At 45.6% G+C, this 24,539-nt stretch overlaps 1 protein-coding gene, 1 long non-coding RNA gene and 1 pseudogene across 3 annotated transcripts; 2 read left to right on the top strand and 1 right to left on the bottom strand.

Annotated features, from left to right (window-relative positions):
* Positions 1-3,595: 3,595 nt before the first annotated feature.
* Positions 3,596-4,675, top strand: LOC311114491. The gene is made up of 3 exons (XR_014611118.1): positions 3,596-3,634; positions 4,379-4,417; positions 4,593-4,675. It is a non-coding gene; the product is annotated as an uncharacterized lncRNA (long non-coding RNA).
* Positions 4,676-8,711: 4,036 nt separating this feature from the next.
* Positions 8,712-15,945, top strand: LOC311114490 (translation initiation factor eIF2B subunit delta-like; annotated as a pseudogene). Its single transcript has 7 exons — positions 8,712-9,138; positions 9,665-9,680; positions 11,982-12,093; positions 13,850-14,113; positions 14,431-14,609; positions 15,218-15,361; positions 15,719-15,945. The product of its transcript is annotated as a translation initiation factor eIF2B subunit delta-like (transcript).
* Positions 15,946-17,930: 1,985 nt separating this feature from the next.
* On the bottom strand, positions 17,931-23,997 carry LOC311114494 (all-trans retinoic acid-induced differentiation factor-like). Its single transcript, XM_084189734.1, has 7 exons — positions 23,814-23,997; positions 21,010-21,146; positions 20,466-20,534; positions 20,258-20,329; positions 19,823-19,944; positions 19,116-19,216; positions 17,931-18,878 (listed from the first exon to the last, which is right to left on the bottom strand). Exons 1-7 carry the CDS (start codon positions 23,904-23,906, stop codon positions 18,774-18,776), a joined length of 699 nt encoding a protein of 232 aa, XP_084045860.1. The 5' UTR covers positions 23,907-23,997; the 3' UTR covers positions 17,931-18,773.
* Between the last annotated feature and the right edge of the window lie 542 nt (positions 23,998-24,539).

Here is a 24,539-nt window from a genome sequence, read left to right as displayed (position 1 = left end):
GACCGTGCTTTTATCTCTGTCATATTTACATTAGGTTGCTGTGCTATGAGTTGCTGGGTATTAACCAAGGAATGAAACTATTCAATTCCCTGTATTAACAAAGGAATGAAACTGTTCAATTCCCTGTATTAACAAAGGGATGAAACTGTTCAATTCCCTGTATTAACAAAGGGATGAAACTGTTCAATTCCCAATTCAACTTAAGGACTACATTAGCTAAAAATTTCACTCCAATGTTGACACTAAAGGCCCCGTGTAGCTCAGTTGGTAAAGCATGGCGCTTGCAACGCCAGGGTTGTGGGTTCGATTCCCACGGGGGGCCAGTATGAAAATGTATGCACTCACTAACTGTAAGTCGCTCTGGATAAGAGCGTCTGCTAACTGACAAAAATGTAAAATTAGTTAAATTCTTAGCTATGCCTAATTAAACACATGATCCGGTACTTTGGCAACTAGTAAGTATTTTTTAAACCTCCCGCTTTGGGCTGGATATGTCAATGTGTAGTTCATACATGCATAATCTTTAAGCAAAATGACTGTCTTACCTCAATTAGCCATGAAATCCCTAGTTTGAAAGCGACTGTTTCTGGAAGCTGTGCTGTGCCAACATTTCCCCCCATGTGGGCCAGCCCCCTAGCAATTTGAGTTCCAGCCAATGAGATTCAGCCCCTCACCATTTGAGTGACAGCTAGCAAGAATCACTCACAGCAGAGTGAGAGAGCGAGAGCAATGAGTGGTGCACATATCTGCACATATGTGATGTAGTGCGCAATTTCCGGGGACCACTTTTGGCACGTGGGTGCTACTTTAGGAACTACTGGCTAAAAAGTAAACAAAAGTACCGGAGAATCTCTTTAATGGTCCCAAGCAACAAAGGCCTCCTGTCACCAAGATGTTGTCATTGGATAATATAAGGTTTGCTCATAATATGATATTGTTGTCATAGTCTTACCTAAATTTGCGACCATCGCATATGCTTCAAATTTTTTTGCTCTGCGCAGTTTCACCCAGATAATACAATGAATGGCAAAATTATTTTTGTTAAATTTTTTGTTTCATGTCCGGTGCGCTCCGGCTGTTGTTACAAGCCTTCAACATAGCCCAAAGGCCAGCAGATGGTGATATATATTGAGTTCATCTTACATTCCAAATGCATTGTATGCAGCCGGCAATACAGTCGTATATTCTACCTAAAACATTTTCCATTCAGGCTGCAAAAGCTTCGATTTCCTCCTTAACTTTATTTAATGGCGAGAAGGCAGAAAAAAATGGGAACAATGTGGGTACTTTCTTTATGAAACACCACTTTCCACCACCATGCTAAAGTGGCTAAATGCTAATCCCGGGTTGTTGCATATCGCGTGAACACGGGGCGCATCATCAGGAAGTAGCATTCCTAGCATGGTGGTGGAAAATGGGGTTTCATAAAGAAAGTACGCATATTTTCACCCAGCCTTTGCAGCCTGAATGGAGAATGTTTTAGGCAAGGTGCGAATTACGGGGGAGCCAGGGGGGGGGGGGCTCAGCTCCCTTGAATGAGATGCTAGCTCCCCTAAATGCAACAAAAGTCAAACTTTGTAGTGCTGAATTTCAGCCTCAGCTGAGCTCCTTTAAGCATAGATTTTCCTTTGTACTTCCTCATTTTTGCCATTTGTTTGCCATGCATCCTTGATAAAAAAAAAAAAAGGCTTTATTCATTTACATTTACATTTACGTCATTTAGCAGACGCTCTTATCCAGAGCGACTTACAAATTGGTGCATTCACCCTATAGCCAGTGGGATAACCACAGGTGGTGAGTGACTCCGCTGTCCTGGCGTCGTGAGGGAGCTTGTTCCACCATTGGGGTGCCAGAGCAGCGAACAGTTTTGACTGGGCTGAGCGGGAACTATGCTTCCGCAGAGGAAGGGGAGCCAGCAGGCCAGAGGTGGATGAACGCAATGCCCTCGTTTGGGTGTAGGGACTGATCAGAGCCTGAAGGTACGGAGGTGCCGTTCCCCTCACAGCTCCATAGGCAAGCACCATGGTCTTGTAACAGATGCGAGCTTCAACTGGAAGCCAGTGGAGTGTGCGGAGGAGCGGGGTGACGTGAGAGAACTTGGGAAGGTTGAACACCAGACGGGCTGCGGCATTCTGGATGAGTTGTAGGGGTTTAATGGCACAGGCAGGGAGCCCAGCCAACAGCGAGTTGCAGTAATCCAGACGGGAGATGACAAGTGCCTGGATTAGGACCTGTGCCGCTTCCTGTGTAAGGCAGGGTCGTACTCTCCGAATGTTGTAGAGCATGAACCTGCAGGATCGGGTCACCGCCTTGATGTTAGCGGAGAACGACAGGGTATTGTCCAGGGTCACGCCAAGGCTCTTCGCACTCTGGGAGGAGGACACAACGGAGTTGTCAACCGTGATGGCGAGATCATGGAACGGGCAGTCCTTCCCCGGGAGGAAGAGCAGCTCCGTCTTGCCAAGGTTCAGCTTGAGGTGATGATCCGTCATCCATACTGATATGTCTGCCAGACATGCAGAGATGCGATTCGCCACCTGGTTATCAATGCATTAGATTTATTCATTGATTTATCATTGTTTGCTTTTCTCAGTCAGCTGTTTAGAGCGCTCATTGCTTTGTTTTCCAGGTGCTCGTGTGTACAGGTGTTCTCCGTGCTGTCTTTGGACTGAAGTAGTAGACCATTTATTTAGCTTTATTATTTTCTATCAATATTTGTTTTCTTTCCTGGATCAGCTGAGGATGGTCGACAATATCACTAGACAACTAACCTACATCTAGGCACCAATGAGCATCCAATCTATCCAACAAGTAGGCCTATAAGGTGACTCTTTCAAATCAGAAGAGGTTAACGTTCGGTTAGAATGCTAATTAGCGTCAAAGTAGACATCTTGCAAAACTACAAATCCCTGCAAGCTCCTGCACGTCGTCTCTAGCTGGCACCTTTGCTAACAGGTAGTGTGTCAATTTAAAAACTTGCACATGACAGTTCACAGAATAGTCAATTTAAAAGACAGTTTGCCAATTTATTCATTACTACATTTAGCTAACATTAGATAGTTAATCCAGAGATTCTTACCTTTTCCTCGATTCGGCAGTCTCGCCCAGATCATCATGGCATTTATAGTTCTTTATTATAGCCACATTAGCAGCTAATTAGCATTTCATTTTGGTGGGGTAAATACAGGCCAATATATTGATAAAAGTCACCTTGTCCAAGAGAGATTTACACGGTTATCAAAATGTCACCCCAGGGTAAGCCTACACGAAACACAGCCCTTATTTTAAGTGTTTCTAAAATCCCCAATGGGAAAAATGAATGGTGGAAAAACGATTGGAATCATTTCTCTGTTTTACCGCTAGGTTATACGGGTATTATGACTCATACTGTGGTCCTCTATTGCCGGCTGCATACAATGCATTTGGACGGTAAGATGAACTCAATAACGCCATCTGCTGGCCTTTGGGCTACTTTCAACAAATACCTAATTTGTAGACAATTTAGGAGCCTCGTCTCCTTCAACCTGAAGAGGGCACTGTGAATTTACCCCCGCACCAAGTTCTGACACATTTCCATGCGCGTTTAAGTTCCTGCTGAAGCTATCGTAAACATTGGCGGACTGTGGAGAAGCAGGTGAGTCTGAAAAAGAATGACAGCTGTCAACATACTTAAAAAAAAAAAAAAACGCTATAGTTACAGCTCTGGTTAGACTATCACGGAGTAACGTAACGTGGCAGCTCGTCTGCCCTGCGGTGAATGTTGTCCAGGTACAGCAGAGTTGTTATTAGCTCGCTAGCTAACGTTAGCCTGTGAAGTGATGGGGTTGTAGCTAGCTAGCTATTATCGTGTGGCTTCACTGTTACACGTTGGCTGATTTTAATATTGCATCATTGATATTGGTTGTTACTTGAACCAACAACGTTAGATACAGAACCAGTTAACGTTAGTAGCTAGCTAGCTAACTAGCCTGTCTGGTGTACATTTAGCTATTTAACGTTAGTAGCTAATTAGCCAACCTGTCTGATGTCTTTCTTTAGCTAGTTAAAGTTAGCTAGTTAGCTACCTACCTGGCTAGTTAGCTACCTACCTGGCTAGTTACCTACCTGGCTAGTTAGCTACCTTCCTGGCTAGTTAGCTACCTTCCTGGCTAGTTAGCTACCTACCTGACTAGTTAGCTACCTTCCTGGCTAGTTAGCTACCTACCTGGCTAGTCACCTACCTACCTGGCTAGTTAGCTACCTTCCTGGCTAGTTAGCTACCTTCCTGGCTAGTTAGCTACCTACCTGGCTAGTTAGCGAGCAAAGACCGCACTGTCAGCTGGATGCAAATGCAACTTGGTCGTCATGCATGTTGTCATCACGACACTGTGTGTTACAGATGGACCTGAGAAAGAAAGATGAAATCGTACGCGCAAAAGTAAGTAGCTAGCTACATCATTCTAAACCAAAAGTTACTCTGTTTGTGTGCAGAGTTTTTCCAAATGGCGACAAAAAAATGTGGCATGAAATTGACAATATTCTCTACCCTATGGTTCACTGACCAACGCGCTAACCAGTGTTTCTTCCTGTCTTTTCTCCACATCACCTATTAGAATGAAGGGAAGGAGTTGACCAAAGAGGAGAAGCAACGGCTAAGGAAAGAGAAGAAACAGAATGGAAAGGAGGATGAGAAGCGCCAGTCAGAAAGCCAGAAAGAAAAGAAGTCTGTCGCCCCATCATTGTTCAAGCCTGGTTCCGTATTGTAACCAAATGCTGTAACCAACTCTTATTTAGTTGTCGTCTTAAATGTTCTGATTGTATCATTTCAATATCTTTGAAAAACAAATACCAATACTTGTTTTACTAATTCCCATAAACTGCTAGCTTCGTCATTGGTCCATTTACCCATCAATCCTATCCAGCATCCACTTCATCGGTCAATGCACCTGTCTGTCTCTGTCCCCAGCTCCCACAGCGTTACCTGCCCCTGCCTCTGCACCAATACCTGTGCCTGCATCAGGAGCTCCCTCCCACTCCTCTCCTGACCCCCCCCCCCCCCCCCCTCCCCAGCAGACAAGCCAGACAAAAGCAGAGCTGAGCTGAAGGCAGAGAGGAGAGCCAGGCAGGAAGCTGATAGGGCCTCCTCCAGCAAGACCAAGGCCCCCTCCCAGTGAACTAAACCCAGGTACATCACAACAGCTGCTGGTGGACCTGTGGAGCACCTTGTTGACTTGTGATATGATATACTTTATAGGTCCCAGAGGGGAAATTTGACTTGGACAATTAAAGAGTGCTGCTGCTTTCACGGAAATACATAGAATCAACATGTCATACACCCCCCCCCCTTCCTGTCCCTGTTAGTGCTGAAAAGACTTCCGGAACGTGTCCCAAGTGGACGACCCTGCAGTGGTGAAAAATACTGGCCAAGAAATTGGAGCGACAACAGGTTTGTGGCGTGTTGTTGACCTTATACAATAGGCTGCTGTCTGTTCTCAAGGCTTGACTAGCAGACGCTCCTATCCAAAATGACTTACAGGAGCAATTCAGGTTAAGTGCCTTGCTCAAGGGCACACACAGCTTTTTTTTTTTTTCTTCATCTAGTCAGCTCAGGGATCCAAACCAGCGACCTTTCAGTTAGTGGCCCAACGCTCTTAAGCACTAGGCTACCTGCCGCCCCTAACTTGCTAGGACCACTGAGGTTAGTCATCTCGGTAGATTCAGATATAGATTGTCAGTGTTAACCCCTGGATTAATTTCAAGGCAAGGCACACACAACCCCACATCAACATCCAGTGCCTTTTTATAACCAGCATTATAAAGCTATATAATGGTATGGGAAACATTGGATTAGTTATACATGAAAAGTCCAAGCTATAAGGATATAACAAGCAGCAAGCCAAACTACACAGCGCCCTGATAAAGGTACTAGATATCAAGGTCCACTCTGTGTGCGGTTGGGTTTTTATTTTTACCGGTTTGTTTTGGTCAAGGCGGTTCATGTCATCAGCACCAGAGCAACTCAGGTAATTACCTACCTGCCCCTACCCAGAGCCCCCATCACCCAGCAACTCAGATAACTACCTAACTGCCCCTACCCAGAGCCCCCCTCACCCAGCAACTCAGATAACTACAGTGGGGGAAAAAAGTATTTTGTCAGCCACCAATTGTGCAAGTTCTCCCACTTAAAAAGATGAGAGAGGCCTGTAATTTTCATCATAGGTACATGTCAACTATGACAGACAAATTGAGATTTTTTTTTACAGAAAATCACATTGTAGGATTTTTTATGAATTTATTTGCAAATTATGGTGGAAAATAAGTATTTGGTCACCTACAAACAAGCAAGATTTCTGGCTCTCACAGACCTGTAACTTCTTCTTTAAGAGGCTCCTCTGTCCTCCACTCGTTACCTGTATTAATGGCACCTGTTTGAACTTGTTATCAGTATAAAAGACACCTGTCCACAACCTCAAACAGTCACACTCCAAACTCCACTATGGCCAAGACCAAAGAGCTGTCAAAGGACACCAGAAACAAAATTGTAGACCTGTACCAGGCTGGGAAGACTGAATCTGCAATAGGTAAGCAGCTTGGTTTGAAGAAATCAACTGTGGGAGCAATTATTAGGAAATGGAAGACATACAAGACCACTGATAATCTCCCTCGATCTGGGGCTCCACGCAAGATCTCACCCCGTGGGGTCAAAATGATCACAAGAACGGTGAGCAAAAATCCCAGAACCACACGGGGGGACCTAGTGAATGACCTGCAGAGAGCTGGGACCAAAGTAACAAAGCCTACCATCAGTAACACACTACGCCGCCAGGGACTCAAATCCTGCAGTTCCAGACGTGTCCCCCTGCTTAAGCCAGTACATGTCCAGGCCCGTCTGAAGTTTGCTAGAGTGCATTTGGATGATCCAGAAGAGGATTGGGAGAATGTCATATGGTCAGATGAAACCAAAATAGAACTTTTTGGTAAAAACTCAACTCGTCGTGTTTGGAGGACAAAGAATGCCGAGTTGCATCCAAAGAACACCATACCTACTGTGAAGCATGGGGGTGGAAACATCATGCTTTGGGGCTGTTTTTCTGCAAAGGGACCAGGACGACTGATCCGTGTAAAGGAAAGAATGAATGGGGCAATGTATCGTGAGATTTTGAGTGAAAACCTCCTTCCATCAGCAAGGGCATTGAAAATGAAACGTGGCTGGGTCTTTCAGCATGACAATGATCCCAAACACACCGCCCGGGCAACGAAGGAGTGGCTTCGTAAGAAGCATTTCAAGGTCCTGGAGTGGCCTAGCCAGTCTCCAGATCTCAACCCCATAGAAAATCTTTGGAGGGAGTTGAAAGTCCGTGTTGCCCAGCGACAGCCCCAAAACATCACTGCTCTAGAGGAGATCTGCATGGAGGAATGGGCCAAAATGCCAGCAACAGTGTGTGAAAACCTTGTGAAGACTTACAGAAAACGTTTGACCTGTGTCATTGCCAACAAAGGGTATATAACAAAGTATTGAGTAACTTTTGTTATTGACCAAATACTTATTTTCCACCATAATTTGCAAATAAATTCATTAAAAATCCTACAATGTGATTTTCTGGATTAGTTTTTCTCATTTTGTCTGTCATAGTTGACGTGTACCTATGATGAAAATTACAGGCCTCTCTCATCTTTTTAAGTGGGAGAACATGCACAATTGGTGGCTGACTAAATACTTTTTTCCCCCACTGTAAGCACGTAACCACTATTATTTCATAGTTAGCTCCTTAGCTAAGCGCGTCATTACGACCAAGGTAGTTAGCTACAGCGTTTGGTCAACTAAGCAAGAACATGCTTTGATCTCCGCAACGGCAGTAGGCGGGAGCGCGTTGACGAGCGAAGGAAACGTGCAGTGTTGCGGGGTAGCTCAGTGTGTGTCGCTGCCTGGATGGAAACAGACGTGGCAGAGAGAGCTGTTCTGTTCTGACACCGTCCTTCACAGAAAGTTATGTTAGACTGTTAAAAGATTAGCACACCTGTGTTTTTAATGAATCAGTTGTGGATCTGTCCTCTTCATATAGCTGGAGGTCAACTGTAGGCTGCTGATGATGTCATAATAGTCAGTTCACCAATGACAACAAGGCACGTTGAATGAATGGTAGCCTAGTAGTCTGACCTAACCTGATGGATGAGGTCAGGGATGGAGATCTGAAACAAGTTCATCTAGGTCTAGTTCAGTTCTTTCATATTCCAAATAGCCTACAGTAAGCTAGACTAATACATTGCATCCAGTTATTGAATTATTCAGAATATTCTCCCCAAACAAAATGAAGAAGCCAGTTTACATTTTCACTACATACTGTCCACATAAAGACACCTGTTAATTAGAATAATCATTACCCCTAAATTTAACTTAGAAAAATGTGAAAGTGTCATTGACACCACCTCCATAACAGTCTATAGCCTACTAGTTTTCTGCCAACAGCATTATTAGGCTAAAAAAGGTGCATTTGCCCATGATTTGAGCAGTGTGGGTGTCGCACGCGTGCCATCGTGGGGGCCGGGGATGCCGCCACGGCGCTGAAAAGGTACTCCTATTCAAAGTTGGCAGGTCTGCTAGCCCCTGCCTAGGGTCACTCTCGCCATCAGAAGCTTTCTTACTTATTCTTGTTGTTCGTAACACTGGTAGTTATAACACTGGTAGTTATAACAATTATATATACACATTGAGAGCTTGTACATTTTTTTTGATGGTATCTGTAATTGTTTGGTTCTGTCTGTCAGTGATCCCACCCCTCCATCGTGCGGTTGGGTCTGCAGTACTCCCAGGGTATCGTGGCGGGATCCAACGCTCGCTCTGTAGCGCCAAGCCTTCAAACAGGTACAGTGCTACTGACTCCAGGCCTGCTCTTAGACGTGATCCTCCTCAGGTACAGTGCTACTGACTCCAGGCCTGCTCTTAGACGTGATCCTCCTCCAGGTACAGTGCTACTGACTCCAGGCCTGCTCTTAGACGTGATCCTCCTCAGGTACAGTGCTACTGACTCCAGGCCTGCTCTTAGACGTGATCCTCCTCCAGGTACAGTGCTACTGACTCCAGGCCTGCTCTTAGACGTGATCCTCCTCAGGTACAGTGCTACTGACTCCAGGCCTGCTCTTAGACGTGATCCTCCTCAGGTACAGTGCTACTGACTCCAGTCCTGCTCTTAGACGTGATCCTCCTCCAGGTACAGTGCTACTGACTCCAGGCCTGCTCTTAGACGTGATCCTCCTCAGGTACAGTGCTACTGACTCCAGGCCTGCTCTTAGACGTGATCCTCCTCAGGTACAGTGCTACTGACTCCAGTCCTGCTCTTAGACGTGATCCTCCTCCAGGTACAGTGCTACTGACTCCAGGCCTGCTCTTAGACGTGATCCTCCTCAGGTACAGTGCTACTGACTCCAGGCCTGCTCTTAGACGTGATCCTCCTCAGGTACAGTGCTACTGACTCCAGTCCTGCTCTTAGACGTGATCCTCCTCCAGGTACAGTGCTACTGACTCCAGGCCTGCTCTTAGACGTGATCCTCCTCAGGTACAGTGCTACTGACTCCAGGCCTGCTCTTAGACGTGATCCTCCTCAGCCGTATATATCTAAAGTAGCTTCCTCCCCTCATCCTTTTCTTCCTTATATACTGATTACTGACGTTAAATGGTCTTACGAAGCGTCCTGATCGTACAGGTGATTAGGGACTAGGCAACTCCTCCTAATGAGGAGCTGGCTGGACTACGCTACTCCTCCTAATGAGGAGCTGGGGCCGGACTACGCTACTCCTCCTAATGGGGAGCTGGCTGGACTACGCTACTCCTCCTAATGAGGAGCTGGCTGGACTACGCTACTCCTCCTAATGAGGAGCTGGGGCCGGACTACGCTACTCCTCCTAATGGGGAGCTGGCCAGACTACGCTACTCCTCCTAATGAGGAGCTGGGGCTGGACTACGCTACTCCTCCTAATGAGGAGCTGGCTGGACTACGCTACTCCTCCTAATGGGGAGCTGGCTGGACTACGCTACTCCTCCTAATGAGGAGCTGGCTGGACTACGCTACTCCTCCTAATGAGGAGCTGGGGCCGGACTACGCTACTCCTCCTAATGGGGAGCTGGCCAGACTACGCTACTCCTCCTAATGAGGAGCTGGCCAGACTACGCTACTCCTCCTAATGAGGAGCTGGCTGGACTACGCTACTCCTCCTAATGAGGAGCTGGCTGGACTACGCTACTCCTCCTAATGAGGAGCTGGGGCCGGACTACGCTACTCCTCCTAATGAGGAGCTGGGGCTGGACTACGCTACTCCTCCTAATGAGGAGCTGGCCGGACTACGCTACTCCTCCTAATGAGGAGCTGGCCGGACTACGCTACTCCTCCTAATGAGGAGCTGGCCGGACTACGCTACTCCTCCTAATGAGGAGCTGGGGCTGGACTACGCTACTCCTCCTAATGAGGAGCTGGCCGGACTACGCTACTCCTCCTAATGAGGAGCTGGCCGGACTACGCTACTCCTCCTAATGAGGAGCTGGCCGGACTACGCTACTCCTCCTAATGAGGAGCTGGCCGGACTACGCTACTCCTCCTAATGAGGAGCTGGCTGGACTACGCTACTCCTCCTAATGATGAGCTGGCCGGACTACGCTACTCCTCCTAATGGGGAGCTGGCCAGACTACGCTACTCCTCCTAATGGGGAGCTGGGGCCGGACTACGCTACTCCTCCTAATGAGGAGCTGGCTGGACTACGCTACTCCTCCTAATGATGAGCTGGCCAGACTACGCTACTCCTCCTAATGAGGAGCTGGCCGGACTACGCTACTCCTCCTAATGAGGAGCTGGCCGGACTACGCTACTCCTCCTAATGAGGAGCTGGCTGGACTACGCTACTCCTCCTAATGAGGAGCTGGCCGGACTACGCTACTCCTCCTAATGAGGAGCTGGCTGGACTACGCTACTCCTCCTAATGAGGAGCTGGGGCCGGACTACGCTACTCCTCCTAATGAGGAGCTGGCTGGACTACGCTACTCCTCCTAATGAGGAGCTGGCCGGACTACGCTACTCCTCCTAATGATGAGCTGGCCGGACTACGCTACTCCTCCTAATGAGGAGCTGGGGCTGGACTACGCTACTCCTCCTAATGAGGAGCTGGCTGGACTACGCTACTCCTCCTAATGGGGAGCTGGCTGGACAACGCTACTCCTCCTAATGGGGAGCTGGCCGGACTACGCTACTCCTCCTAATGAGGAGCTGGCCGGACTACGCTACTCCTCCTAATGAGGAGCTGGCTGGACTACGCTACTCCTCCTAATGAGGAGCTGGCTGGACTACGCTACTCCTCCTAATGGGGAGCTGGGGCCGGACTACGCTACTCCTCCTAATGAGGAGCTGGGGCTGGACTACGCTACTCCTCCTAATGAGGGGCTGGACTACGCTACTCCTCCTAATGGGGAGCTGGCCAGACTACGCTACTCCTCCTAATGGGGAGCTGGCCGGACTACGCTACTCCTCCTAATGAGGAGCTGGCTGGACTACGCTACTCCTCCTAATGAGGAGCTGGCCAGACTACGCTACTCCTCCTAATGATGAGCTGGCTGGACTACGCTACTCCTCCTAATGAGGAGCTGGCTGGACTACGCTACTCCTCCTAATGAGGAGCTGGCCGGACTACGCTACTCCTCCTAATGATGAGCTGGCTGGACTACGCTACTCCTCCTAATGAGGAGCTGGCTGGACTACGCTACTCCTCCTAATGGGGAGCTGGCCAGACTACGCTACTCCTCCTAATGAGGAGCTGGGGCCGGACTACGCTACTCCTCCTAATGAGGAGCTGGGGCCGGACTACGCTACTCCTCCTAATGAGGAGCTGGCCGGACTACGCTACTCCTCCTAATGAGGAGCTGGCTGGACTACGCTACTCCTCCTAATGGGGAGCTGGCTGGACTACGCTACTCCTCCTAATGAGGAGCTGGCTGGACTACGCTACTCCTCCTAATGAGGAGCTGGCTGGACTACGCTACTCCTCCTAATGGGGAGCTGGCTGGACTACGCTACTCCTCCTAATGAGGAGCTGGCCAGAGACCTGGTCAACAAGCTCAAGCCCTATATCAGGTACGTGGTCGACAGCCCTTTTCTCAAATTTATATTTTACATTTTAGTCATTTAGCAGACACTCTTATCCAGAGCGACTTACAGTTATTGAGTGCATACATTATTTTTATTTTATTTTATTTTTCATACTGGCCCCCCGTGGAAATCATCTACAGGGCTCCACATTAACGTTCTCTTGTCCAGGACAAGTTTTTTTTATTTTTATGTTGGACAAGAAGAATATTGATTTAAGTTGTCCGAATGGACAAGTTACAAAAATCATCCAAGATTCACAAATTCAAACAATTACTCAGATCAGAGGCCAACATTGGAATAATATTAAAATCTATTTTTCATGTACATAAATAAATAAGCCTACATGTCAAAATGTAGGTGATATGCATATTGTCTCATGTCCAACCCATGAGGGAGTAGCCAGAAAATGTAGCAAACTTGAATGAGACTTTTAAATAGATAAATATATGTTAAACACCAGTCATGTTTGACAAATATAATGAAGGATAATTAACATGAACGTCTAAAGGCTTGATTCTGTCGACATACTTGAGGCCCAGTTTGTTGAGATCAAGACCGGATCAATGGCCCGTTACACACTGCACATCACCCACCTTGCAATCTGAGCAGAGGCGGTCAGCATTTTGAAACTATTTTCGGCAGGTAGCTTAGTGGTTAAGAGCGTTGTGCCAGTAACCGAAAGGTCGCTGGTTCTAATCCCCGAGCCGATTAGGTGAAATTCTGTCCATGTGCCCTTGAGCAAGGCACTTAACCCTAATTGCTCCTGTAAGTCGCTCTGGATAAGAGCGTCTGCTAAATGACCAATTTATTTATTATTTATTTATCTTCATTGTTTTAAAACCTGGATGTTTTATTGTCATTTTATGAAGCATGTCTTGGCCTCGTTTCAAAGTAGCAAAAATACGACCACAGAAATGTTTAGGGATTAAAAACATTAAAACCAGCATTTCAAATCAACGTTAATTTTATTGTCCAGCAGCCAAAGACATAAATCCTATTAGTAATACTACTAATAATAAGTAATATTATTACTATGCGAGTTGATTGCATCTTTAGATCTTCCCTCTTTCTTAATTTCTAACGGATATTTTCATCTATGTCACATGAACGGTGTTTTCCCACTAATTGCATGTTGGAACATTTGCACATGGCCTACTACAGCCATGTTAACCTTTTTTATAATATGAAGTAATAAAACTTCATCAACATTTTTAGCTAAACGTTCTGATCTGTTGCTTCAGCCTCGTTGCTTTAAAAAAATAAAAAAATAATTGGATCTGTTGTCCCAGAATTTGTTTTTGAACCGTAGACACGTTTTTTATCACCAGGGACGACGGGACGCCCTTCATTTTGAGCCCTGGAGGGAATTATTTTATAAAGACATGAAAAGTATTTGGTTGTAATTGTAAAATTGCATTATTTTATAGGCTACCAAGGGTGGCCAACCATCCTCCGGGAGAGCCTTAAAGGGGCAGTGTTGACTTTTGAGGCAGGCTTGACTATGCAGAGAAGCCAATAGACAGTCTGATTCTCTATGGTAAAAAGATAGTCATGTATTTTAATTTGTAAAGTGGTTCCTTGCATCATACAAATGACTTGAGCTTTTGGACAAGTAAAAAATCTGTCATACTTGTCCAAAGGACAAGTGGCTACAAAAGTTAATGTCAAGCGCTGATTTAATATGAAGCTGATTGAAGAAATCAAACATTTGGTGTATTTTTCTTTGTTTTAATTTTTTCAGTTTTCTCAATCAATGTCGCCCCCTGTCGGCGAGCATTGGCAACGCAATCAAGTACATCAAGAAAGAAATCTCCAATATTCCTAGTCGGTGCAAAGAAGAGGAGGTGAGTTTCAGAATACAGTTTCAGTTCTGTGTGTTAAAAGGCCAGTTTCAGGTTCTGGTCACATTTTAACTCATCATAGGTAGTTCTGGCAGCCAAGGCCGTCTCTCTAAATACGCCATAGAGAAGATCAGTGACGGAGACGTCATTCTGGATTATGGGTGGTAAGATCTAACGTCTGTCAATATCCTTACGTTTTAAATGACAGAACGTGGGAGTGGATCGGTGGCCAAACTACCACCCGGCCACTCTGCATGCAAGGCCAGTGAAGCTATGCCTCTAACCATATTGCTTAAATCGATTCCTATCCTCTCAGAGGAGTGCCTAGGGGGTATGGGTCAGGGGGTCGGTTTACAATCCAGTAGTGATCGTATAGCGATCAAGCACTTCTCCCCCTCTGTTGCAGATCTAAGACCAGACTAGGGGTCAGTAAGGAAGGCATCAGTTACTGAGGTCTCATGTCCCTTCTCCCCCTCTGTAGCTCGTCCCTGGTGAACCACATCCTTTGCGAGGCATTTGATAAGAGCAGGTAGTTCCGTGTGATCATTGTGGACAGCCGGTCCTCGTCTGGAGGGAAGGGAGGCTCTGAGACGCCTCGTACAGAGAGGCATCAGCTGCACCTACGTCCTCATCTCTGCCCTCTCATACATACTACCTGAGGTAAACTAGTCCTCATCTCTGCCCTCTCATACATACTACCTGAGGTAACCTAGTCCTCATCTCTGCCCTCTCATACATACTACCTGAGGTAACCTAGTCCTCATCTCTGCCCTCTCATACATACTACCTGAGGTAACCTAGTCCTCATCTCTGCCCTCTCATACATACTACCTGAGGTAACCTAGTCCTCATCTCTGCCCTCTCATACATACTACCTGAGGTAACCTAGTCCTCATCTCTGCCCTCTCATACATACTACCTGAGGTAACCTAGTCCTCATCTCTGCCCTCTCATACATACTACCTGAGGTGATTACAAAACAGATGACCGCCCCTTGGGGGACTGGAGGTGTCATTGCACTGTGGAATTTAGAATGTAGGCTTTTGGTGTTTTAGGCATTTGTTGAATTATCACAAATGTTGTTGACCTCTTGTAGAAAATCCAAACAGTGATTTATTTTCTTCTAATGCTTCTCAGTTTAACCCTCTTTCTTCCCTGTCCTTTTTGTAACAAATCTCCACATAGGTGATATTTCTCTTTTGTGGGTTTATAAATGGTCAAATGTATTTAACGTCTAAATGTAATCATTAAACTCCCCCTCTCCCCAGGTATCTAAGGTGTTCCTGGGTGCCCATGCCCTGCTGGCTAATGGCTACGTGATGTCTCAGATAGCTCTGGTGGCCAGGACCTTCAACGTGCCAGTCCTGGTCTGCTGTGAGTGCAAACTGACTCCTTTGTCTCAAACGAGCTTGGTAATGTGGGAGTTATTTGGCCTCCTTGACTTTACGATGACATGTAAAGACCTGCAGTATGGAGTTACCTTTCTAGAGATAATGGAGTAATCTAGTGTTTGTAAAACAAGCCCAAAAAACATTTTAGTTGCTGAGTTTGAGTAATTTCTATTCTGCTTCTAGTCAACACAGATAGGAATTTGCAAATGTAATTTTAACTTTGAGACAAAATTATCCACATTTTAAATTCACATTTTAAATTCTATTCTATTCCTAAACTGACTATAATTGAAACAGCATTGACACAAACTGTAATAAGCATTAGCAGTAAGACTTTCGCTAACCCCTCGCCTTCGACCAATCACTTTCTTTCCTCAGATGACCCTGATGACCTGATGGTGACCCGGAAGGGGAAGCCCCTGCTGGAGAACTGGCAGGACGTCAGCTCCCTGGGGCTGTTGAATCTGGTCTATGACGTGACGCCACCAGATTTTGTTGACCTGGTCATCACAGACCTGGGCATGATCCCCTGCACCTCCGTTCCTGTTGTACTCAGGGTCAAAAACCTTGAGAGGGCGGGGGTGGGGGATGACGTGGGCGTCTGATGCAGACTGGTGGGCCTGAAGCTGGTAAGGGGGCCAGAGTGTGGGGAAGTAGGACTGAAGCTGGTAAGGGGGCCAGGGTGTGGGAAAGTGGGGACTGAAGCTGGTAAGGGGGCCAGAGTGTGGGGAAGTAGGACTGAAGCTGGTAAGGGGGCCAGGGTGTGGGGAAGTGGGAACTGAAGCTGGTAAGGGGAACAGAGTGTGGGAAAGTGGGGACTGAAGCTGGTAAGGGGGCCAGAGTGTGGGGAAGTAGGACTGAAGCTGGTAAGGGGACCTGAGTGTGGGGACTGAAGCTGGTAAGGGGAACAGAGTATGGGGAAGTGGGGACTGAAGCTGGTAAGGGGGCCAGAGTGTGGGGAAGTGGAACTGAAGCTGGTAAGGGGGCCAGGGTGTGGGGAAGTGGGACTGAAGCTGGTAAGGGGGCCAGGGTGTGGGGAAGTGGGACTGAAGCTGGTAAGGGGAACAGAGTATGGGGAAGTGGGGACTGAAGCTGGTAAGGGGGCCAGGGTGTGGGGAAGTGGGACTGAAGCTGGTAAGGGGGCCAGAGTGTGGGGAAGTAGGACTGAAGCTGGTAAGGGGGCCAGGGTGTGGGGAAGTAGGACTGAAGCTGGTAAGGGGGCCAGGGTGTGGGGAAGTGGGACTGAAGCTGGTAAGGGGGCCAGAGTGTGGGGAAGTAGGACTGAAGCTGGTAAGGGGGCCAGGGTGTGGGGAAGTGGGACTGAAGCTGGTAAGGGGGCCAGAGTGTGGGGACTGAAGCTGGTAAGGGGAACAGAGTATGGGGAAGTGGGGACTGAAGCTGGTAAGGGGGCCAGGGTGTGGGGAAGTGGGGACTGAAGCTGGTAAGGGGAACAGAGTGTGGGAAAGTGGGGACTGAAGCTGGTAAGGGGGCCAGAGTGTGGGGAAGTGGGGACTGAAGCTGGTAAGGGGGCCAGAGTGTGGGGAAGTGGAACTGAAGCTGGTAAGGGGGCCAGGGTGTGGGGAAGTGGGACTGAAGCTGGTAAGAGGGCCAGGGTGTGGGGAAGTGGGACTGAAGCTGGTAAGGGGAACAGAGTGTGGGGAAGTGGGGACTGAAGCTGGTAAGGGGGCCAGAGTGTGGGGAAGTGGAACTGAAGCTGGTAAGAGGGCCAGGGTGTGGGGAAGTGGGACTGAAGCTGGTAAGAGGGCCAGGGTGTGGGGAAGTGGGACTGAAGCTGGTAAGGGGAACAGAGTGTGGGGAAGTGGGGACTGAAGCTGGTAAGGGGAACAGAGTGTGGGGAAGTGGGGACTGAAGCTGGTAAGGGGCTCAGAGTGTGGGGACTGAAGCTGGTAAGGGGATCAGAGTGTGGGGACTGAAGCTGGTAAGGAGAACAGAGTATGGGGAAGTGGGGACTGAAGCTGGTAAGGGGGCCAGAGTGTGGGGAAGTGGGCCTGAAGCTGGTAAGGGGACCAGGGTGTGGGGAAGTGGGACTGAAGCTGGTTAGGGGAACAGAGTGTGGGAAAGTGGGGACTGAAGCTGGTAAGGGGGCCAGAGTGTGGGGAAGTAGGACTGAAGCTGGTTAGGGGAACAGAGTGTGGGAAAGTGGGGACTGAAGCTGGTAAGGGGGCCAGAGTGTGGGGAAGTAGGACTGAAGCTGGTAAGGGGGCCAGAGTGTGGGGACTGAAGCTGGTAAGGGGGCCAGGGTGTGGGGAAGTGGGACTGAAGCTGGTAAGGGGGCCAGAGTGTGGGGACTGAAGCTGGTAAGGGGAACAGAGTATCCCTCAACACGCTCCCTCAACACTTGAGACATCTGTGGCATTGTGTTTTGTGACAACTGCACATTTTAGAGTGGTCTTTTATTGTCCCCAGCACAAGGTGCACCTGTGTAATGATCATGCTGTTTAATCAGCTTCTTGATATGCCACACCTGTCATGTGGATGGATTATCTTGGCAAAGGAGAAACACTCACTAACCGGGATGTAAACAAATTTGTGCACAAAATTTGAGAGAAATAAGCTTTTTGTGCGTATGGAACATTTCAGGGATCTTTTATTTCAGCTCATGAAACATGGGACCAACACTTTACATGTTGCGTTTATATTTTTGGTCAGTATATATTGTCAGTATATCATATCTATATTGTCAGTATAATAATATAATATACTGTATTATATTAATAATCTGTACATACAACAACAATTCAACATTTGCAGTACTGTCTGTAAGCAATGCATTTTGCTCATGTCTCCCTATAGCGTAATGAATCAATCAATATCTTGATATGTTGTCAGTTTTCCAAAAAAGGGGGGGGGGGGGGGGGGGCTGATGCAAGTTCATTCTGCATATTATTGCTTCTACTACAATTCATGCTTCATTGATCAAGTTTAAGGGTCGGTTTCCCGGACACAGATTAAGCGCAGTTCTGGACTAAAAACACGCCCAATGGAGAATCTCTATTGAAATACATTATTTAGTCCAGGGCTATGCTTAGTCTGTGTGCGGGAAACTGGCCCCTAGCATCTTACTAAACTTTTTTTTTATAAACATGATTTGGCACATAGGCTATTAGTGTGAGGTTATATATTGTCTTACAACACCACTATCTCTTAGATGTTGATCTAGGGAAACGCCTGCAAGGTACAACACTTCTAACATCCGTGGCGATAAATCAAAGATTTAACAACCCCATCAAAACGGATGATTAAAACAATAAAGGTCCAGAGCATGATCCAACTGTCTCCATAGAAGTCCGTTTTAAAACTGTTCGCATCAGATTTTCCCTGTCTCTTCATGTCGGCATCACTGGAAAATATCAGTGTCTTCCAACCATAGAGGCCCAGGACCAGGCCTCAGACCAGGGGAGTGGGTACAACCTCAGACAGATTTGACCTTGCGTCTCTGGGTGACCCATAGCAGGATGGAGACCAGGACTGTGGAGGCCCCTAGAAGCCCGAACACCTGGATTATAGGGAACTTCCCCTGTCAACAACAGCGAGGAGAACAACAATGTGACTCAGTGTTACCATAGCATTGACACCACAATGGGGGTTTGGTTGTTTTGTTTGAAAGGCTGTGAGTTCCCTTGGCAATTAACGCTCATTCTGTCTTCCAACAATCAGAGATTGGATATGAATGAATGTTGTTGATGATGATGATGAAGTTAAAGCCATTGTCACGAAAATACTAATACAGGGATGACGTGGTGTACTAACTGACCTCTCGAAGACACTTGTATCCATGGAAGTCGTCCACACAGCTACACTCAAAGAAGCCTGGACCGTATGGGGCACAGAGGGAGTTCTCCGGGCAGTTCAACGCTGTAGAAGCAATGTTATGGGGGGAAAGACTCATAAGATACTTTATGAACAGAAATTATGACAGCAACGAACCACAATGCCAACTATAATATTGATACCAGATCACTGTATTCAGAATCACAGCTAAGGTGACACCCACATTTTTAATTTCCCAAAGTGAGTTTAAAGGGGGCAATCTGCGATTGGCACATACGTTTTTTTGACTTCTTAAATGAATTACATATACCCACTGATTGTTGAAGAGTATAACTTAGAAATGCCTCATGAGCTTAGTTCAACTTCGGTACCTCATTATAACAAAATATACGCTTGTTTACTCCATTGTTTGTAAACAAAGTCATTGTAAACAAACACTGTATAACCTCAAAACATGGTTAAAACTATCATTTTGATATCATGGATGGTCAGTCCTTCCATCCATAGCTATGTCTATGAATTTGAGAGTGGTTACATTTCCCCAGCCCCATTCTTCTATTTACCAAAACAGTGGCGGGGTACCCACTTTTTGTTATTGTCCTATAAACTACAAATAAGGACTATGCTACTTCTTCATTCAACACAACAACAACAACGATCATGCAGCAAAACACCTTGACAGTGACTTACACAGGTGTCCAGTCAGGTTGCAGATGTCCTTCTGTCCTTCACAATGACATGTGTCCCCATTGACCTCCACCTTATCCCACGATGCATTGCCTCCCGGACAGGCCAGGTTGGCAGGCAGAGCCCTTGCAGGTCCAAAAAGAAAGGATATAGGCTCATTAAAATATGTGTGAATTCTATTCTAATAAGGAACTGATTGGACATTACAATATGTGTGAATTCTATTCTAATAAGGAACTGATTGGACATTAAAATGTGTGAATTATATTCTAATAAGGAACTGATTGGACATTAAAATATGTGTGAATTATATTCTAATAAGGAACTGATTGGACATTAAAATATGTGTGAATTCTATTCTAATAAGGAACTGATTGGACATTAAAATGTGCATTGCAAGATTGGACTTGATAAGACAGCTCAGTGAGTTGTACTTACAGGTAACCCAACTGGATGAAGCCTTGAAACAGTGAATTGTTCAGGTTAACTATGGGGTTCAGTGAGAGATCTCTGTGGAAGAAGAGTAACAGAGAGAAGAGAAGAGAAGAGAAGAGAAGATACATCTGTAAGTACCACCGGCTGTATTAAAATAGGAACAAACTGATCATGTTTATAGCCTAAATGTAAAATGGTCTGTTTTCCATACATCATTGCAGCTGTTGATGCCTCTTGAAGGTCCTCGACATGGCTTAGAGAACAGTTTGATAGGTCCAACCTGAGTGTGAAACAGAGCGGGATGAATAACGTTTAGGGGGAAAATACATAATGCCACATAATGACAATGAGACATTTGGCTACAAGACAAGTAATCAGTTGGTATATTTTACTAACCAGTTGTTCCACCTTACAGTTGTGGAATGTTACTAAATGTGTTATTACATAAAGTGAATAATCATTGAGTATTTGTCCTATGGGCAATTCACTGGGACCACCAGGTTATCAACTGCTAAAGGTTACAAAACAAAGCCTGGTGTAGCTGGCCATGACTGGGAGACCCATGGGGCGGCGCACAATTGGCCCAGTGTCGTCCAGGTATAGGGGAGGGAATGGCCAGCAGGGATGTAGCTCAGTTGGTAGAGCATGGCGTTTGCAACGCCAGGGTTGTGGGTTCGATTCCCACGGGGGGCCAGTATGAAAAAAACAATTTTTGTAAATGTAATGTAATGTGTTGTCAAAGCACAAAAACCTACCCAATGACGTAGTCAGCATTGCTGGGGTTTTGTTTTCGCAGTAGGCAGCAGCGTCCGTCAATCAAACCCGCAGCCGCGGAACAGAACTGGCCCAGAGCGGTGCCGTTCTGCACTGTTCCGTTGCAGAGGTGGCATACCTGTTTGTTCAGCACAAATTCACAACAGAGATATTCACAACGCCTTTATCAACATCAACAGCTTTCTTCAACAACTGATTAAGAAGAAGAAAAACGATCTTCCAGGAAACTATTGAGAAATAGCTTCAAGCAACAAATCTCAGTGAATGTTGCAGACAAGACTAGCAGCAGACAGTTATTGATGGCCCGGTTTACATCGTGACGTATTTCAGTACGCCGTAGATCATCTTCACCGAGTCCTGCCACTCTACTGAACCGACATGTGTAGTGTTTGTAACAGAGAGCCTGTATCTGGTCAGAGATCGCATTTATTTTGGGAGATTGCAAAATATGACCTTCAAGACAGGATACATATATTGTTTCATGTGATAATGAAACATGTTTTCTTTAGTTACTTTTTCCTCAACTCGTTTCTCTAACTTTATAGCAAGTCAAGCTAGCTTGCGCTGCAGAGTAGCTAGCTAGTTTAAAGCTAGGCTAGGTTGAAGATGCCACTGTCACTAGCGACCTCCACCAAATAATTATCATCAAAAACAAACGCCATAACCATCACAATAAACGTAAACGGGAGGCAAAACACTCATATAATGTGTATTATTTAACATTACCAGTAGTGGTGTGTAGGTAAAATCATTAGGGAAGCCAAGCCAGGAAGAAAAGGCATATTACAGCCTACAGTACCAGTCAAACGTTTGGACTCACCTACTCATTCCAGGGTTTTTCTTTATTTTTACTATTTTCTACATTGTAGAATAATAGTGAAGACATCAAAACTATGAAATAATACATATGGAATCATGTAGTAACCAAAAAAGTGTTAAACAAATCTAAATATATTTTATATTTGAGATTCTTCAAATAGCCACCCATTGCCTTGATGACAGCTTTGCACACTCTTGGCATTCTCTCAACCAGCTTCACCTGGAATGCTTTTCCAACAGTCTTGAAGGAGTTCCCACATATGCTGAGCACTTGTTGGCTGCTTTTCCTTCACTCTGAGGTCCAACTCATCCCAAACCATCACAATTGGGTTGAGGTCAGGGGATTGTGGAGTCCAGGTCATCAGATGCAGCACTCCATCACTCCTTCTTGGTAAAATATCCCTTACACAGCCTGGAGGTGTGTTGGGTTATTGTCCTGTTGAATAACAAATGATAGTCCCACTAAGCCCAAACCAGATGGGATGGCATATCGCTACAGAATGCTGTGGTAGCCATGCTGGTTAAGTGTGCCTTGAATTCTAAATAAGTCACCAGCAAAGCACCCCCACACCATAACACCTCCTCCTCCATGCTTTACGGTGGGAAATACACATGTGGAGATCATCCGTTCACCCACACCGCGTTTCACAAAGACACAGCGGTTGGAACCCAAAATCTCAAATTTGGACTCCAGACCAAAGGACACATTTCCACCGGTATAATGTCCATTGCTCGACGCTGATTGGCTATTTTATACTTTTTTTTATCAAGGGAGGTGAAATGCTCGCTGGCTTCCCTTGCATTCAATGATACGGGCGGCAACAATGTCATACTTTTTTTGGTCAGACAGCATCGGATAGATGGCCAACACATACAGAGACATAGGGCCGCTCTTTCGCTCTCTCGGATGCTTTCTCCGGTGAGATACATTCAGCCTCTTGGATATTGAAGGAAAATTATGAAACCCAGAGAGACGAAACATAACTATTAAAATAGTACTTATAGGAATTGGTAATTGTTTTCAAGGTGCTAGATATCCCATAAAGCCACCACCGAAAACAGGAGGTTACCAAACCACAAAACAAGATGCAAATATGTGGTTTTCAGTGATGGCTTTATTGGATAGCTAGCAACTTGTAAACAATTACCCATTCCTATAAGTACCATTTTAATAGTAACGTTAAAAAAATTACATTTACATTTTTAGTCATTTAGCAGAGCGTACCCCCATGGGAATCTAACCCACAACCCTGGCGTTGCAAACGCCATGCTCTACCAACTGAGCTACATCCCTGCCGGCCATTCCCTCCCCTACCCTGGACGACGCTGGGCCAATTGTGCGCCGCCCCATGGGTCTCCCGGTCGCCGCCGGCTACGACAGAGCCTGGATTCGAACCAGGATCTCTAGTGGCACAGCTAGCTAAATAATACACATTGGCTGTTAAGACAATTTTATTATATGACTGTTGCCTCCTGTTTTAGTTTATTGTGACCGTCATGGTGTTTGTTTTTGATGATAATTATTAGGTGGCGCTCTGCACTGCAAGCTAGCCTGACTTGCTATAAAGTTAGAGAAACAAGTTGAGGAAAAAGTAACTAAACATAACATGTTGTTTTATTATCACCTGAAACAATATATTTATCCTGTTTTGAATGAAAACGTCATATTTTGCAATCTCCCAAAAGAAATGCTATCTCTGACTTGAGACAGGCTCTTCTCCATATTGCGCTAAAAACAGATGTCCATTCAGTAGCAGGGCAAGACGAAACGGGGCATTACAATAGCAACAGTGAGTGTAGCCAAGTAGCATAGCAGTTACAATATAACAATACAATGTAGCACATCCGAGTGTATAAACAATGTAAGAGCTCTACTCTGAGTGTAGCAGCAGTTACAATGTAAATAACCTGATATGGCGCGCTGCGCAGCATTCCTGTATGGTATAGAGCTGAAGCAGACCCTTACCTGTAACTCAGTCAGTTGATAACCCCCATAGAAACATAAATGAATGATTAATAAGACCCCTGCTGCATTCTGCTGGCTGGATCCAGCTGTCATTTTTGAACGCGATAGTCATATGAGCAATACAACGTAAACATGTGACTGTCTGTAAGCGACTGAAATCACGGCCGCTTCCTTCATACCCTTGGGTTCGTTTCCTTTCTATCATTGTCTGATCTCTACAAGACCAGGATTGGTTAAATCAGTATGGGAACGTGGGGACATTCGGTATTGCTAGTTTTATTAACAGGTTATCAATCTTTTCACATTCATTAATGATCAATAAGACTGAAACAAGGAAAAAGAAAGAAAAAGCATCTGTGCTTGTTTGAAAGCAGCCAGTGCTTCACAGCATTACAAATTGTGCAACCTTTTTGCATAGCCCTATGCCCATACATGCAGCCTATACAGAGGATCTCATATCGAAAATATTGTACACCAATATGAAATGTGTTGCATTATTCATTGGCTATTTTTCTTTGTTTCTAGCCTTCAAAACAAAGAAAATGGACAGGCCTACATGGCCAAAATACCTAATTTCATATATATATATATATATATATATATATATATATATATATATATATATATATATATATATATATTTTTTTTTTTTTTTACAATTTAATGTATAATAATGATGATATGTATAATAATGATGATATGAAGAAAACATTTCAATTGATTTTG

The sequence above is a fragment of the Coregonus lavaretus genome (assembly GCF_964263955.1).
Source record: "Coregonus lavaretus genome assembly, contig: HAP1_SCAFFOLD_416, whole genome shotgun sequence".
Classification (NCBI taxonomy): Eukaryota; Metazoa; Chordata; class Actinopteri; order Salmoniformes; family Salmonidae; genus Coregonus; species Coregonus lavaretus.
This window is presented reverse-complemented; position numbering and strand designations above follow the sequence as displayed.